The 16,250-nt window shown below is 38.6% G+C and overlaps 1 protein-coding gene across 5 annotated transcripts in view; it reads left to right on the top strand.

Moving 5' to 3' along the window:
- Nucleotides 1-16,250, top strand: part of CCSER1 (coiled-coil serine rich protein 1) — a 735,398-nt gene that overhangs the window by 15,729 nt on the left and 703,419 nt on the right. The window contains exon 1 of one of the 5 annotated variants that reach the window (XM_075090838.1): nt 12,265-12,526. The exons of 1 other annotated variant lie outside the window; for it this stretch is intronic. In XM_075090838.1, the coding sequence (XP_074946939.1) occupies nt 12,472-12,526 (55 nt within the window). In that variant the 5' untranslated portion in view covers nt 12,265-12,471. Of the gene's footprint in view, nt 1-12,264; nt 12,527-16,250 lie in introns of those variants that run through there. 3 more of the 5 variants (XM_075090841.1, XM_075090842.1, XM_075090843.1) reach the window with 3 other exon arrangements.

Here is a 16,250-nt window from a genome sequence, read left to right as displayed (position 1 = left end):
TTCACTGCTCATGCTGATTATGCTGTCCGTTAATTTTTTCTTTTTTTTTTTTACAGCTTAGAGTAGGAAAATGATCTCTGCTTTATGTTCTTGCACTTTAGAACAGACTTAATACGAAAGTTGAGGTTAATTAATTTAATTGGTTTCCATGGGACTTAAAAGATAAATATGGATACAGTTCATTTTCTTATAGAAGACTCTTCTGTAAGCCTATATATTGAATTAATTTTGGCTTAAAATCTGTTTGGAGGATCTTATTTTGATATAGCCGAAGGGATAGAATGGCTCAAGTTTTTGGAGTAAAAAGAGGATCTGAGAAGTGCTTCCCTCTGTCTTTGGCAGCAAATGTCATCCCCCAGGCCACTGCAGAAGTGGCATCTCTGTTGTATGCCAGGCTGTGTTCAAGAGGAGGTGTTCAGCTGCTAGGTCTGCAATCACTGCTTGAGCAGCTGTTCTGTGTCTCCTCCAGGTGACGGGCCAGATGGAAGTGTCCCCTGTGCCCAGGATGGCCTACAGGCTGTCCTCTGGATGGTCCACATGGCTAGCCAGTGTTCATAGCTCTCATAGTAGGCTTCTCCTGCTAGTGTGAGTGAGCTTTTTTTAAAAGCTTGCAATTCTGTAGTGTAAGAGTACACATGAAATCTTGCTTTCTTGAGAATACTGAGTGGAAAAGATCAGGCATTTTCCTAACTGAGAAGTTGAGTCATTATGGATTTTGCTAAACAGAAACTTATGTTTCTTACCCCCAGCTACGACTGCAGCTGCTTTCATTGTTATCTGCTGGCCTTTTGCCTCTCACATCTGTGGACGCGTGCAGTTCCAGTCATTCCCTATCCTATATTAGTAGTCTGTGCCAGGAGGAGCCCTCAGAGACCATGGCTTAACTCTGCTTAGGCTTTGCTGTACAAGCCTGTTGTTAGACAAAGCTTCACATTGAATTCACATTTTCATTATGAAAACGTGCATCTAATTGGTTCTTTCAGCTAACTGAAATGAAAGATGGGTGGCATCTGTTTAATGTAGTCCATCATCATCTAGAGATTAAAGGGGGAATATTTATACTTCCCTGTGTCTTAATGTATTGTGTCAGTATTTCTATAAGTATTTGATGCTGACCTGGGGTTTTATAAGACACTTCACGCAGTCAGTACATGGCTTGAAGCTGTTATGAACGTGTTTCCATATTGACATTTTTTTGGACTCTAGTGGATATCTAAATACCTTACCCGTAAACTTGAATCCACAGAAAGTAAAGGGGGGCTTTACCAGTCTTTTCTCTGAGGTGTCCAGTACAAAAACCTTAATTTAACCAAGTTTCTCTCATTTATTTCCACCACGATTCTCTGTATTTTTAGGACTTCAGTGTATGATATTTTGTTTCTTTCTTTCTTGGAAAAGGTAATTCTCCAAAGAAATCTTTATGCCAAGAGTTATATTAAAACACATCGAAATTTCAAGAGGAAAACAAACAAAAAAGTTTATAGCTAGTTGAGGCATACCGTATGTTGTCTACCACTTTGCTGCAGCTGGATTCTTCAGAAGACTGTTGTGGTAGCATTTTATGGGGTGAAATGTATGGGGCACATATGGCATGTTTCTTGGCTGACTATGAACTTATGACTTTCTTGTGTATAGCACAGGCATAATGCTTCTTCAATATAGGTTTCGTGTGTATGATTTTATACTACAATATTATAGAGTGGTGTCATAAGGTATAATTAGGCAAACTATAATTAAACTACTACTGACTTATATAGTTTGGGATGATACATTATTTCCTTTTGGATTGAGGCCATTTTTTTCATGTGGTTTCCATGTCTGTGATTTCTTGTTCTTCAAAACATGATTAAAGACTCAGCAGACATACACAGCTAATGACATAGTGGGAAGCTCAATATTTTAATGACTTTGAGGCATAAAGCCCCTCCCCCGTTTATTTTTTATTTAAAAAATTATTTAATACTTAATCTATGCTAATGAAATATGATAAAAGTGAAACCACAAAATAGAGCATCTGTGGTGAAGCTGAACCTTAGATATCTAGGATATTGCACATAAAGGGCGTGTTCAAAGGCTGTCCTTTGTGCATCAGTGAAAACTACTGGGATGCCATATCACAGTAACAGACTACATTGGAGCTCTGGTTGCTCATTGAGAGGCTGATTGTAAGCATTTTGGTGACAGAAGGAGTTGCATGGGGGTGCCCTGTTCTAAGAACTGTCCTTGTTTCTGCCCAGTCAGCTGTGGTAGACAAATTCCTAGACTGGTTTGGATGAACCCCTTCAATACCATGTTCCACTTTCGGTTATAGCAAAAGATAAGAGGGATCCTCAGGGCATTGGTTGTGCCTGCATCAGAAATGGAAACATGCTCTCATGGAAGAGTGTGGACAATGAGTTTTATAGGTAGAGAGGGACAGCAGTAAGGGCTTGAGGAGGGAATGGAGAAATCTGGTGTCAAGGAAAGAGTGATTATTTAATGTGTACGTGTGCAAGTTATGTGCCAGGAGCTTGACAGTGTGTTAGAGGATGACAATAGGACTGCTGACCTTGAATGATGCTCCTTTTGCCGCATGACAGCTGGACAGCTGTAGCTCTTTGGAATGAACCTGTTCAGCTGGGGACCAGGAGAGGCTTTCAGAGAAAAGGCAGCAGCACCAGTATCAGATGGACAGTCTGACAGTGAATGTTGCTTTGCTTGTCTTATTTTCTGAGCAAACATAACGTACACTGTGTTTGTGCATCTGTGCTGTGTAAAAGTACATATTTACATAAGCTTCCATCCTCTTGCATACATGATTTCTATGATAAAGCTGTTTGCTACTGCCTGGTGAAAATTGTTGTGTGACCTGTTTGACTAAATGTTGTTTTTATCTCCAGATTTCTGCAGTAGTGATGATCTTAAAAATTGGTTTAAATTTCTTTCATTTTTAAAAAGAATTATTTTTCCCTGTGAACCAATATAAGTAAAAGTAAGGTGGATTAAAACTTAAGAACAAATATCTCTACTGCTATAAGAATATATAATGCTTTATTAAAACTACTGGCATACATTTTTCAACTACTTGAAAAGCTTTTCTATCCCCTTACCATAGCAATAACACTTAGTGCTTACACAGTGCTTGACCTTTCCAAAAGCACTTTACAAATATTAATTAATTGTTTTCTGAGGTTGAAAAAGCTGCACAGTTCAGAATGTGGATGGGAGCAGCAGGGGCAACTGGGCCAGGAGAGCAGAGTGTGTCTTGATACACACCTCATGATTTGCTGTTGTAAAGGCTATTGTCAGAGGTGCCAGCCGCCTTTCATTGTCCTTCCCTCTTGATAGCTCTTATCTTGACGAGTCTACCCTGCATATTTCTTAACGAATCTTTCCTCTGAAAAATACGCTGTGAAGTCTTGCCTCCTGTATACTTTTAGGCCCACTGAGGTTTTCACTGGAAAACAGCTAATACAGCTATATTCTCTTAGTATGCCTCAGACTAGGATTGATTAGCATTTGTGTGGTGCCTTCCATATAGTGATCTCGGAGCCTAACAAAGTTGGCATTTCCCTGTTTTGCACGTGTGTATAAAATTAAAGCTCAGAGAAGACGGAATTGGAAATAGTACGTTGGTCTCCTGGCAAATAGCTTCTCCTTAAGTGAATGAATAAGATTTTCATAATTCAAAGCATTTCTGCTTTCTATATTAAGAAAAAGAACAATATTACAGGACTTAAGAGGTGCAATATATTTCATGTTTCATGCTTAAGTCAGAGGAAAGGAAAAGCCAATATCCATACATGTTGAATTGGGTTCACTGTAAGACAGTGCATACACCTGGGAATTTGTGTAGAAAAACGATTGCTACCGTTGTTATTTAATTTCATTAGCAGTGACCAAGTAAACTAACTGAGTACCAGCAGCAAAAATTACTGCCTCGAACCACACCAGTCACCTCTGTGCAAGTTAGTGGACCTGTGTTGATTTTTGCCGGCAGAGGTACTGGCGCAAATCTCTGTTTAAATCCCAGTTTTGTTACTGAGCTCATTAAATTATGTTCCTTCTGAGTGCTTCAGGAATACTGAAATGCTTCTTTCCAGTGCTCTCTTTCACTGGTACATCAAAACCAGGACTGCTGCTGTTACAGATTTTCCTCACCTCCAGCTGCCAGTTACAGGCATAGCTTTAGTGTTGTGCTTCTCTGCCTTTGAGGTACGACTATAACGTGTGCCCTGGGCTCCCACAGCCCTCTGGGCTCCTGCTGTAGCTGCCCGGACTGCAGCTTGCCAAGTTTCAGTGAGCTTTTCTTGGTGTGTCATGCCCCATCCTGTCCAAGGAGAGCAGGATGTCATTTCTAGTGATCCCACAGGGGCTTGGAGTTGAAAAATTGAATAGGAAAGGGAAGAAGTTGTTAAGAAGGGAGGAAAAAGGCAGATGAAATCAGGAAAGGTTATTCATGTTCAAATGTGTCAGACTTTTTTTTTTTTAAACCTGGTATTAGGTGTTTGTAGAGCAGACTGCTACAGTTTCAGGAAATGGTATCAGCATTTAAACATAAAAATTGCTTTTTATTTAAGGTTTTTTTGACCTTCTGGAAACAGAAACTTGATTAGCTGATGATTATGATAAATGCTTACTTCCTGTGAAGTCAGACGGACTTAGTTGAGGTTATAATTATTTTTTTTATCATCTTTGTTAGCTAAGAAGAATCAGATCAGTATGTTATTGCCTCTCTTTGCTGTCTTTCACTGACATCTTGGTTAAGGTTAGGCATTTGGCAAAGTAAGAGTGCAGATATGGCTGAAATAGATCAGTCTGTGGCCTATTTAACCCAGTGTCCTGCCTTGCACAATAAAGAGTGGCAAGGGCTCCAGGAGGAGTTGCAGATGTGACTCCTCCATAGGCATTGCTTTTATTCCGTGCACTTTCAGGGCTTTAGCAAATCTCGAAAGGTGAGATTTAACAAAATAGTTGGATAGGATGTTGACATTAAATACTGTAGTCAGCAGCATTGTCTTCTCCATAAAATTGAGCACAGTTTCTTGATTCGTTTCAGTAGCCTTTGCAACTGGTAATAGGCCAGGTATCTGCAGCCGTTGGTACCCCTCAAGAAGTGAGAGCTGGGAACATAAATCACTGTAACGCATCTATGAATGTGCTAAAATCCCACTGAATTACAGATTTTGATCATTACGTGCAACATGGATTGCCCTTAAATGGCAGAGGGATTTTTAAAATTAAAAAAAAAGACAACTAGACTCTAACGGCGTAATCAGCGTAAATCATCTTCAACGTTGAACTATTTGTGCTCTTACTTGAAAAGGCAGCTGAGAATGGATGACTATCCACTGTCAGAAGCACCTAGTTGTAGTAAAAATTATAACTACCTGGAAAGCTAGTGTAACCTGTGCACACCTAGTTGTAAGTAAAAGCCCACTTTGTCTTTTAGATTTTAATTTTAGTACACGCCTTTGCTTAATTATGCTCTCCACTTCTTTTCAAGTCCTCTCCATTTTTGTGTGCGCAGCTTGCTCTATGATAGTATACACTAATGTTTAGGAATTTTTCAGGGAAATAAGACTGAAACAGCTAATACAGCTTTTTTTAGAAGATGGGTCTGAATGGGTGTAATTAAACACCCAGTTCATCACTGCAGTAGGGAGCAGTTCCACTCTTGTTCTAGTGTCTCATTGTACTGTGTCTGGTGCCACTTGGCTAATGTGTTATCTGAACGCTTATCTGAAGTGAGCAGTGGTGAAGTTCTGAGGCTGATATTTAGGTTGCTACGTTAATGCATTGTTTATATGAATACTAGCAATTCAGTATCACAGAGAGGCCTATACTTTTAGTCTTTTCTTGATACAGTGAAACAACTCTGCTTTGTTTTCTATCTACTCATACTGAGAAACTTACCTTGGAAACATCAGATTCTCCTTCTTTCCTTGGCAGCTTAAATCTTGCAGGAATGTTAAATCCTGTCATTGGTGCAGGAAGTCTGAAGTCTTCTGAAAATGTGAGGTCCTGATTGCTGCTTATTAAGAAAGCTGAATTTCCATATTAGCTAACAGGAATTTTTTTAAAAAAATTGATACGATGCTGAGATCTCTTAATTACAAGCCCAAGATATTTAATCATCTGAATATCAGGTCTGATTTGTTTGTACAATTTTTTAGAAAATTATCAAAGTAGTGTTGTGAACGGCAGCCCTAGCAGCTTTTTGGAGGTTAAGGCATTTGTGCAGCCTGCAAAATATATTCCAGAGTAGTAGAGTCTTCGTGATCTCAAAAAAACCTCATTCCTGGACTACTGCATGTGGAAATAAAGTTATGCTTTCCAGTATCTAAGTAGGCATGGTGTTGATCACTGGTCAATCGGGGTCGCTTGGAATGCTTCAGGTAGTGGGAAGACTGGTAATGGGTAAAATTTTCATCTCTAATTTAGGCTAGTATGAGCCTGCAGTAACTCTGCCAAGGACAGTAGGGTTATTCTATGTTTATATCCAAATAGATGATTATCCAATTAGTTGAAGAATAGAAGAAGACTAGAAGCCATTGAACTGAAAGATGTTTGGATGTTGAAATCCATGTTAAATAATCAAAATCGAACCAATATAGAAAGATGAGTGAGAAGTAACATCCAAATGGCTAGAAACACAGGCTGTTCTATCAGTATAATGCTGAGATAGGTGTTTTTCATCTGCATTGGAACATTCTTCATGGAAGTGTTGAACGTAACCACTGTATACCCAAGCAATTTTTGCAATTTAAATTGTGGCGTGTTTTCTATCAGGAAAAGTCACTGCAGACTGCCTGGTGGAGGTCAGAGTGTTAAGTATGGGAGTTGGATTCTAACAGGGCCAGATAATTTAATAACCCATAACAGCATTAGTAGTTATGCATGCTAAGCTAAAGGTTATTGTGCTTTGCTCTGCAAGTTGATTGCTGTAGGGACCTGTGGTGGCTGCTTCCCTCCTCTACTCACTTTAGAACAGCCCAAAAGCTAGTGGCATTAAAGGGATAAAAAGGTTTTCTTATAGTCCAGTCATCTTTGTAAAAAGATAGATAATGGTTTTAAAGGTTCAGTGATCTCAACTTTTATAGTGAATGTTGCATCACTTAATCTATAGCAATGAGATGCTTGCAACGCAGAGGTGTTACATGAGGGTTGGCGCAGCACCATGGGGTGCCAAAGTGCTGTGCCTGACTCTATTGCCAAAAACATTATTAGGGTAAAGTAATAGGAGCAGCTTTGTGTGACTTAGAGAATTTAGAAATAGATTAGGAACTCTTAATCTCCATGTCAGTACAGATGGATACATTGATAGAGAGAATCCAGTAAGCTTTTTGGAGAAGGTGTGTAGAACTGCCATACTGAGGCCGTTCCAAGAGCTAGTCAGAGCTGAACCGCTTTAATCTCTTTGTTTACTACTGAAAGAGTACACACAAGGAAACACGGAATAAAAATTGAATTTAAAAATGAGTAAAATGTGTCTTGTTCCTTGATTCAGCATACTTTTTATAAAAAAAAAAAATTGCAGTCAATTAGTGATGTGAGGGAAGGCGGCAGAGTACATAAGCCAGATACAGCCAGCTAGGGGAAAATAAAAATCTGCTTCTTAATATCTGGTTATTAAGGACTGGCTGCAGTTTCAAATATGTTCTCTGATCTGGACTTCATGAACGAATATTGAACAGAATGTGCCACGTTTTTTTGAGACGATTAGCTGATCCTCAAACACACTGATTTAGCAGCTGAGTATATGCTGAAATGTATTATACTCTGATAACCAGTCTGGGTATATAGGAGATTTCATTACAGTTAGATTTTTATTTTTCTTAAACATTGAGGGGGGAGCTGTTAACCTCAAATATAATTACCTTGTCACTCCAAGTATTTGTTTGCATAGTCTGTTTCCCTCTTTGTATTACATTGCTACTTTTTTTTCTCACGTTTTGTTGGAAATTTATTTCCTTTTTGACATTTAGTTTTTTCTTCAAATTTCCCTAACTAATGGGGAGGTGAAGGAATACTGGGAGTGTTGAATTATTGTTTACTGTATATTGTCTTTGCAGTAAAATGAAACATGGGTTTCTTACTAAAAGTAGAACCACCACCAGAAAACCCACCTGTGTTCTGTTTCAGGCCATTTAGAATTGAACTTTATCTCTCTTTGTATATTTAACTGGAAAATTGGAACCTGCTTAGGCTGTTTTATTGAGTACAATCGCCTAACTTCTGTGGGCTATTGCTCTGACCAGAGCAGTACGTCTGTCTTAACCATTTGCTGCAATGGGGCTACAGGCATCTACTTAACATCACTCGCTGTCCTGATCAACAGATACTTAAAGGAGGCTTGGTGCATGAATGAAATAAGCTTCATGCTGTACACATTTAATGGATAAATGAAGAAAAATATGTGCCTAGTTTCTTAATTTTACAAAAAAATTTATAGAAGATTGTAGAGGGACTTAATTTCCTCCCCCACCCCCTCATTCTTCCACCTTTTTTGATCCTGTAGTCACAAAAAAGTCACAAAAGCTAGGGACGTGCAGATGCCTTAAGCTTGCCAATAATGGGGATTCCCTCCCCACTTCTCAACCTCAATCTGCAGAACAAAAACAATCCCCTCACCTAATTGAATATCTAACTCCTTTTTCATGCTGTAGGTTACTGTAATTCTCATGTACTGAAATTGGTCTAGTGGTCTGTTATGGGACCACTAAATTACTCCCTTTGTAGCTGTGATTGATCTCTCGGAGAGTATGTAGTTTGTCTCGTGCCATTATGAAAGGTTAGGAACAAAGCACAGAAATCAGGGTTTCAGCAAGGATTTTTACCTAAGTCTTCGAAATTGCAGAGACCTTTTAAATCTGATTGCTTAGATTAGAGCCACAGAAGACAAAAGGAATGCTTAGTTTTGAGTGTGGCTGCATTGGTACACATCACTCCTCCAATAATATAAACAATTGCACTTTCTCTTTGATTTTTGCCAACTTGTGGGAAATAATAATTGGGGGGAAAAAAAAAACCTTTTAAAAAATGAAAAGACTTTCAAGCTCCTTATACTTCCTCAGGAAGGGAGAAACTGACTGATCCATCCAGGAAGAATAGTGAATTTACTTCATCAAAAGTATTGCATAGCTTTGGAAAGAACAAAACACAGGTGGATTTATGTATAGTGCTAGGTTTAACTTGTAAGTATGTATTTTTTGCATCAGAAACATTTTAATGTTGCTGCTATGGTATTAGTGTTGGGAAAAATACTAAGTAGAATTTCTGTTAATTACTGGGATAGGTGATGGTTTGCTCTTTGTTTATGCCAAATCTTTTTCAATAAAGAAGAGTTAATCCAGTATCTTAGATGAAGATTGTGCAGGAGATGCCTATCAGCGGGTCACTTGGATTTTGAGGATGGCCACTAAGCTTTCTGTGTAAAAGTCCTATTCCTTTGGAAATTATATTGATGACACAGGGGCTAGTGAGTTCTCTAACTTGATCAGAGGTTAAAATTACTGCATGGTTGCCACACTTGGAAACAGCCTAGTGATTGAGCAGTACAAACTGTAAAGCTATACAAGTTCATTGGCAGGAAGGAAGCCTGCCTGCCTTGTAGTGCCTCGTGATATCTGAATTCAGCATGAAGGGACTACAACTTGTGGAGAAACAAACTGGCTTCTAGAAAACGGGTACAGCTAGTAACAACTCTGGCTAGCAGCGGTTAGATCAGAATCAGTTATGATAAAACATGCAAGTTCGAGTAAGGGAGGCAGAAGCAATGACTTGAAAGATCTTGGCTAGCTTGTGCTTCAGGTGAAAGCAAAATTAGATAACATTTCCTCCTAAAATATCTGCTGTTGTGTTTTTCTTTAAAATAAATTAAAAAAAACCCAAGTGAGATTTTTGCTTGAGCATTGGTGTGAAGTTCTTTGTGTGTTACTTACACAGAAACAGCCTCTGAAAGGAAGCCTTACAGTTTTCTACCAGGAAATTCTATTTCCCTGTATTTGGTAATTGTAAGGTTGCTAACTGAAATGTTTTGGCAGGAGAAATGTTTTATTTTAATAACCTTATTGAAAATACTTTGTGTGGGCAACAATTACAAACTTTTATGCAATGATCTATATTGTATTTTGTTACGTTTTGGCAAAACTGTGGGTAAGGATTTATTTTTTTTCATATTTTAGTATCTTTTTAACTTTCTCTTGGTGAAGGACAGGCAGTTAGCTTAACACCAACTAAACTTAATATGGCCAAATACATTAATTCTCTGCATTTATTCCCCTGATAAACTTCAGGAAGCTTCAGGAGTATTTCCTGCTACCCTTAAGATATAGTGGGCCATATTAATAAGATTTCTAAAATAATCTCTTTGTAGCATTGCAGATAAAGAATAATTTGGGAATAGTTGAACAATCTCCTGGAAATTATATTTTCTCCATAACCCTTCCTAATCTCCTGTGTCAGTAAATGCAGGCTACGAGCTTCTACCTCTCGGGCTAGGCTGCTTTATGACAACTACAGCATTAGAATAATTTTGGTACTTTTCAGCCGGAACAGCAATGGCAGTGAGTTTGCTGTTGGTGTTTGAGCTTTACTGAACTAAAAGTGTGTCTTCAGAGAGAAAGTTTGTGGGAAAGAGGGTGCTTCTTGTCATCTCTGCTGTGTGTCTGGGTTTGTGGGAAGTGAGGAATGGGCAAGAAGGGCATTTCTGCTATTCTTGTTAGTGAAAGATGAGTGTGCGTAGCACAAAACTTCTTCTGGGTTGCCTGCTCAGAGGAGAAAGCAGGGTTTTATGCAACAACTGCCATCTTGGCTTACAAGCCAGTGAGTCAACTGGTCCCTTGGGCTATTACAGTGTTACAGGGCAGAACTGTGTACCTGAAATTGCTGCAGATCACCTTGGCACTGATTATCAGCAGGGGGATGCGCCATGCTTAGCCCAGTTGGTTTCTTCTTCAGGGAAGGTGAAATGTGATGTAGGGATGAATGTTTTCAAGATGTCTTTGGCTTTGTGAATAACACAGTAAGTAGTCATATTACATTCTTGAGGGGAAAAAGCATCCACATCATCTAACTTTAGTCACGTAACTCGGATTCTTATGTTAGAATGTTTCCATTTTTTCCAGTATGGTCAGTGGAGACAGAGAGGCTTCTCTAAAGCAATTCAAAACATCTAAATTGGATTACTGCCCTGATTTACTCCCTGATGGAGCCCACTCTTCTTCATAGAGGGAGCTTAGGGAAGCTAGACTTATATCGTCTTAATTCAGATATGGTGGAACGCCTTTATCCAACTTCATTAGTAATATATATTTGCATTACATGATGAAAAACCACCTGAAATTCAGTATCATGACGCTAAGCCTTTCCCTTTCATTTTAGAATTTTCTTTTCTGTAAAACATTGGTGATAATCAGCAAATATTGCAATTACTATAAAATGGTACTTTCAAAATTTCTTAGTGTCAGTGTATTTAATGTTGTCTGGATGCTTTTGAACATCTCATGCAAGATGGGATAATAAAATACAGTATTGTGCTACCTGCTTGAAAATATTTATTGTGACAAGGGGGGCAAAAAGAACTTAGTCAGTTGTAAGGAATATGTGATTACATCGATACAAAAATAGTCCTACTGCTGTCCATGACACATGGATTTCAGTTTTGGATTTTTTGCAGTTGAGAGGGAGTAATGATCAGAGATACTTTTTGAAAGTATTATATGCATGCTTTTGTTTTACATAAAAAGTAATGATTTGAATGAAGAGTAAAACTTGTTTAGTGTGCAGGTTTTAAAGGACATGTGTGCAAGTGTTTGGGTTCGTCTGACTTACATGTCAGTGTAACATTACATTGCAGTGATAACATCTACAGCGTACAGGAGAAGCACTGCTTTTGGATCTCCATCCCTGACAAGCAGAACTGGCACACAACTGCAAGAATAATTGCAAGCAGTCAGGCTTTCGCCCTGACTGACAGTTAAGCAGATTTCTGAACAGTTCTGGTGAGTTGTGTAAGATCACTTTGTGTACTGGAAGTTAATCATTGGTGAAGTTCTTTGTTCGATCAGGGTCAGTGTGTTCACTTCCTCAAAGGATCCCACCTCTATTTATCATAATCTGTTTTTCAGTCTTTCTGCAATTTCCAGTTTAAGGGGGACACATTGTTGTTGGATTTTTTTGTGGTGTTGGACTTTTTTTAAACAAGAATTGAAAGAGGTCACCTCAATGTCAGGCATTTGCCAATAGTATATTTTGGATTGTTCTATGCTTCCTAAAGTACAAGCAGAAAGTTCCTAGCCTCAGGGACTTCTGTGCAGCCTGACAGGAGGCAATGGGAAACAGGGAGGCAGCGTTCAGCTGGCCAGGCCTGGGAAGGGAGCCCAAAGGTTGCTGCAATACCACAAAGTTAAGTTAAGCATATATAAGGGCTTCAAACTGTACCAGGGGAGGTTTAGATTGGATATTAGGAAAAATATCTTCACTGAAAGAATGGTCAGGCATTGGATCAGGCTGCCCAGGGACGTGGAGGAATCCATCCCTGGAGGTATTTAAAAGATGTGTAGACGCGGCACTTCAGGGCATGGTTTAGGAAGCATGGTAGTGTTGGGTTGATGGTTGGACTTGATGATCCTAGAGGTCTTTTCCAACCTTAATGATTCTGTGGTTCTGTATATGCGTCTTGATTTAGTTATTTCAGTGATAACAAAAGAATTGCTCACTAAACTGAAAATGAAACATACTGAAATGTAAAAAGACATTATTGGTACTTCTTGCTTCAGTGATTTCCATATGAAATAAGAAAAATTAAAAATTAGTCCCAAGTTGACAACGTTTATACTATCTGCTCCTGTCTCTTGAAGTAGCATATTCTTAGTGCTTTTGATGAAACACCTGGTGTTTTCATGCAAAAGAAATGGAGAGCAGCAGAATGGACAGAGATGCTTTGTCTGAGATTGTACAACGGTATTAAATGAGAAAATGTTTAGAAGGCTATGCAGTCTGTTTGAAATATGGAGTTCTAGATCTTTATAATCCCATAATGAAGGTACAATCAAATATATAAATCAGAGGGTGGTACATTCACTTGACAAGTGCAGCTTGTCAGAAAGGACATAAAATAGTAAAATATTTTAATGAACTATAACTTTCCTGGGAATATTTGGGTTTACGGTAAAGGCAAACATAAATAAAATATTCTTCGAATAATTTACGTCATGCTAAGCTAGTGAGCTCAGTAGACTTTCAAGCCTTCACCCCTTCAGAGGATAATACATGCATATATCTGGAGATAAAAATACTTGCACTGTCTGAATGACTGATTTTAGGAGCTCTCCTATTGTTAGAAGAACAAATCTGCAAAATCAGAATTCAAACCGAGAAAGTCACTGTCATGCTGAGAATATTGAGCTAACTATAGACTGCACAGGCTCTGGCTTTATTCTTTGCTTCCTTCTAATCTGTGAAATGCTTTACATCAGAAAACCGAGGTGTGTAATGTTGGAAAAGGGCCTGAGAGCTCAGACAGCAGCATGGCAGTGACCTGTAGTATCCTCAGAGCTGAGAGAAAGACCCCTGTGCCTTGGGAGCGGGCAAGTTAGGGCTCAGTAAGGCATCAATGGCCCTTCCAGCTCAACACAGCCTTTGGGCTTCACGTACCGCTCAGGCTTGGGCTGGATGTGCAGTGCTTCCTATGCGTTCATAAAAGCAACTTTTAAAAGTTCACAAAACTACCTGAATTGGATTATTAGTGACCTACTAATGGTGGACACAGCACACTCAGCAGTTGAAGCAGCGACAGCCATGTCCTTGATCTCACTGTGCATGCTCTAAGACAACAAAGCTCACAAAAGTATGTCTACAACTTAGATACTCCTGCTTGAATGTTGCCTGCTGATAATATACAATGTCACACAACCATTCTCCTTTGTTATTTGTAGAGATACAAGTGTGTACTTTCTTAATACACTTAATACGTAAACATGGATTAGTAGGTGTGCTGGTTTTGGCTGAGAAAGGGTTAATTCTCTTCACTATAGTGCTTGTAGTAGTCAGGAGACCATTAAAACAAGTTGGCAAGCTGTTTGATTTTTAGGTGTCCATTCTTGATACTACAAACACCACTTTTGCTTTGAAGGACAGCATGTTACGCAGTTCTTTTAAATGACTTGATACCATAGCCTGCAAGATCAGATCATGAACCAGGGTATAGGCTTGGGTTGCCTTGATGTTTTGCAGAATGTTTTGATGGAATCTATTAGTTTTTTGAAAAACAGCTTTATAGATGTTTTCATCTGTTACTTGCAAACCAAGTAATTTAGGTTAAAATGAGAGAAAAAAATATTTTTTAGTAGAAGTGAAGGCAGATTAGCAGTCCTTTCTGTCTTAAGATTTAAAACACCAGTATTTTCTTGGGAACGGGTGTTTTCTGCAAATAATCACATTTTGACTTTAAGATGCATTGCTTTGAGTAAGTCTAAATGGAAAATTTCATCCCATATCTGTGGAATAGTCTTTTCTGTTCATTATTTGCAAAACCAGTCAGTCCAGATAAGATTCAATTTTATAGACTGCTCCTGATTTTATGCCAATCTGTGAAGACAGAACAGGGACTGACAAGAGCTAATTATAGTCTATCGTGCCTACTCATCCACATACACTTGCATTTGCAGTGTATTAAAGCTGTTGTATGTGCATCTCATTGCACTCACTAAAGATATATTTGCTCAGAAGTATTAAATATGTGCTAGAGATACTTGGGAAATTTTGAAAAAAATCAGGAGAGATGGCATTGCAAAATCACTTTGGTGTCTCACTGAGTCTGACTGTGGTAATTCTAAAAGCAAAAAGCATGGGCTGGCAGGGAGGATGAGAAGTGTGCAAGCTTTTTTCTGCTTTTCATTTGGAGATAGAGTTTTAAAAAGCTGGGGTCTTGTTTTCAAGTAAGGTGGGTTTTTTTTTTTGAGAGCCCCACAATTTATATGAAAGTTTTCTGGGATCTTACCATTTGTAGAACTTCTGATAGTCACTGGAATGACTGTTCACAACATAATGCACAGTATTTTTGTTTTGGTATAGATTAGCTGTTAAGAATTTGGAATTCCCAGTTTAGCACTACTGTGCACTGCTACAGATATTGCTTGCATAAAAAGTTGATGAATAGCAGATTTAATTAAATCTAATTGGGTGATCATATTCTAGTATTACATCTTGAGTTTAGCCCATTTTTACAAGATGTTTAAAAAGCATTTGCGCTCTCATGGAAGTTTTTTAGTCTCTTACCGCTGTGTAATTATGCTATGTAAGACTTCTGAACTGTACTGCAGAGAGAAAAGCAGTGAGATGATTCTACCTTCCACAAGCATGTTCTCTGTGCAGTACAGGAGCAGACCTTCACAGAGCAATAGCTAGATTGTGGTAAAGCCTGAATTATACTTGTCATGAGTGTTTGTACCTTGAGGGCACCTGTCCCCTCCTGGAAGTGGTGTCTCGGATGACATTTGTAAGCACGTGTAGCCAGTATTGAGATTGAGGGAACTCTCAAAATGCAATCGAGAGTGATTTGTAATCCCCTTCCTGGAATCTATTTCTGAGTTATTTTCCTCACGTTCATTTAGTTTAAAGCTGTGTCTATTAAATTAAGTTGTGTTTTCTTCAAATGCATTTTCTCAGCTTCTTGGCTTCTTAAGATAAGAATGAGTGAAAACCAAATGTCATGTTGTGACCTTCTAGCTTTCTGTTTAGTGCTCCGAATCAATCACAAAGATGTATGTGTTCTATCAAATACATATTTAAAATGCAGTCTGAACGTAAGAGATGCAATGGTGAAATGGTGCAGAATCAATAAAAATCAGCTACGGTTGCCATTTAGCTGCATTGTGTTTCAACACTGAGATCAGAGAAAGCTAGGATCCCAGCTTACAAAGGGGAGAGGATACTGGCAAGGTAACTGTTAAAACATTCCCCTGCAGAGCCCAGCTTGTGTTAAATATTCAGTTCATTGCCCTGTAACTCCAAAGCTATTCCTTTGCAGGATTCTTTCCCCTTCAAGAAGCATTTGCATCAAACGATGTCAGTTCTGTTCGGTACAAGACACTGAGGTGTGGGGGGCGATCAAGTGTAGCTAATGATACAAATTTGATAGCCAGTTGATGGAAGCACCAGGCTTCTAAAACATTGCTAAAATATTTTTATTTCACTGAAATGTCTTGATACCATTGAAAGGCATGTGTTTGAAAGCAAGATCCTCCAATTCCCTATAATGCTTTGGT

This window comes from Phalacrocorax aristotelis, chromosome 4 (assembly GCF_949628215.1).
Source record: "Phalacrocorax aristotelis chromosome 4, bGulAri2.1, whole genome shotgun sequence".
NCBI lineage: Eukaryota > Metazoa > Chordata > Aves > Suliformes > Phalacrocoracidae > Phalacrocorax > Phalacrocorax aristotelis.
Note: the sequence above shows the minus strand (reverse complement) of the source record. Positions and strands in the feature narration are given on the sequence as shown.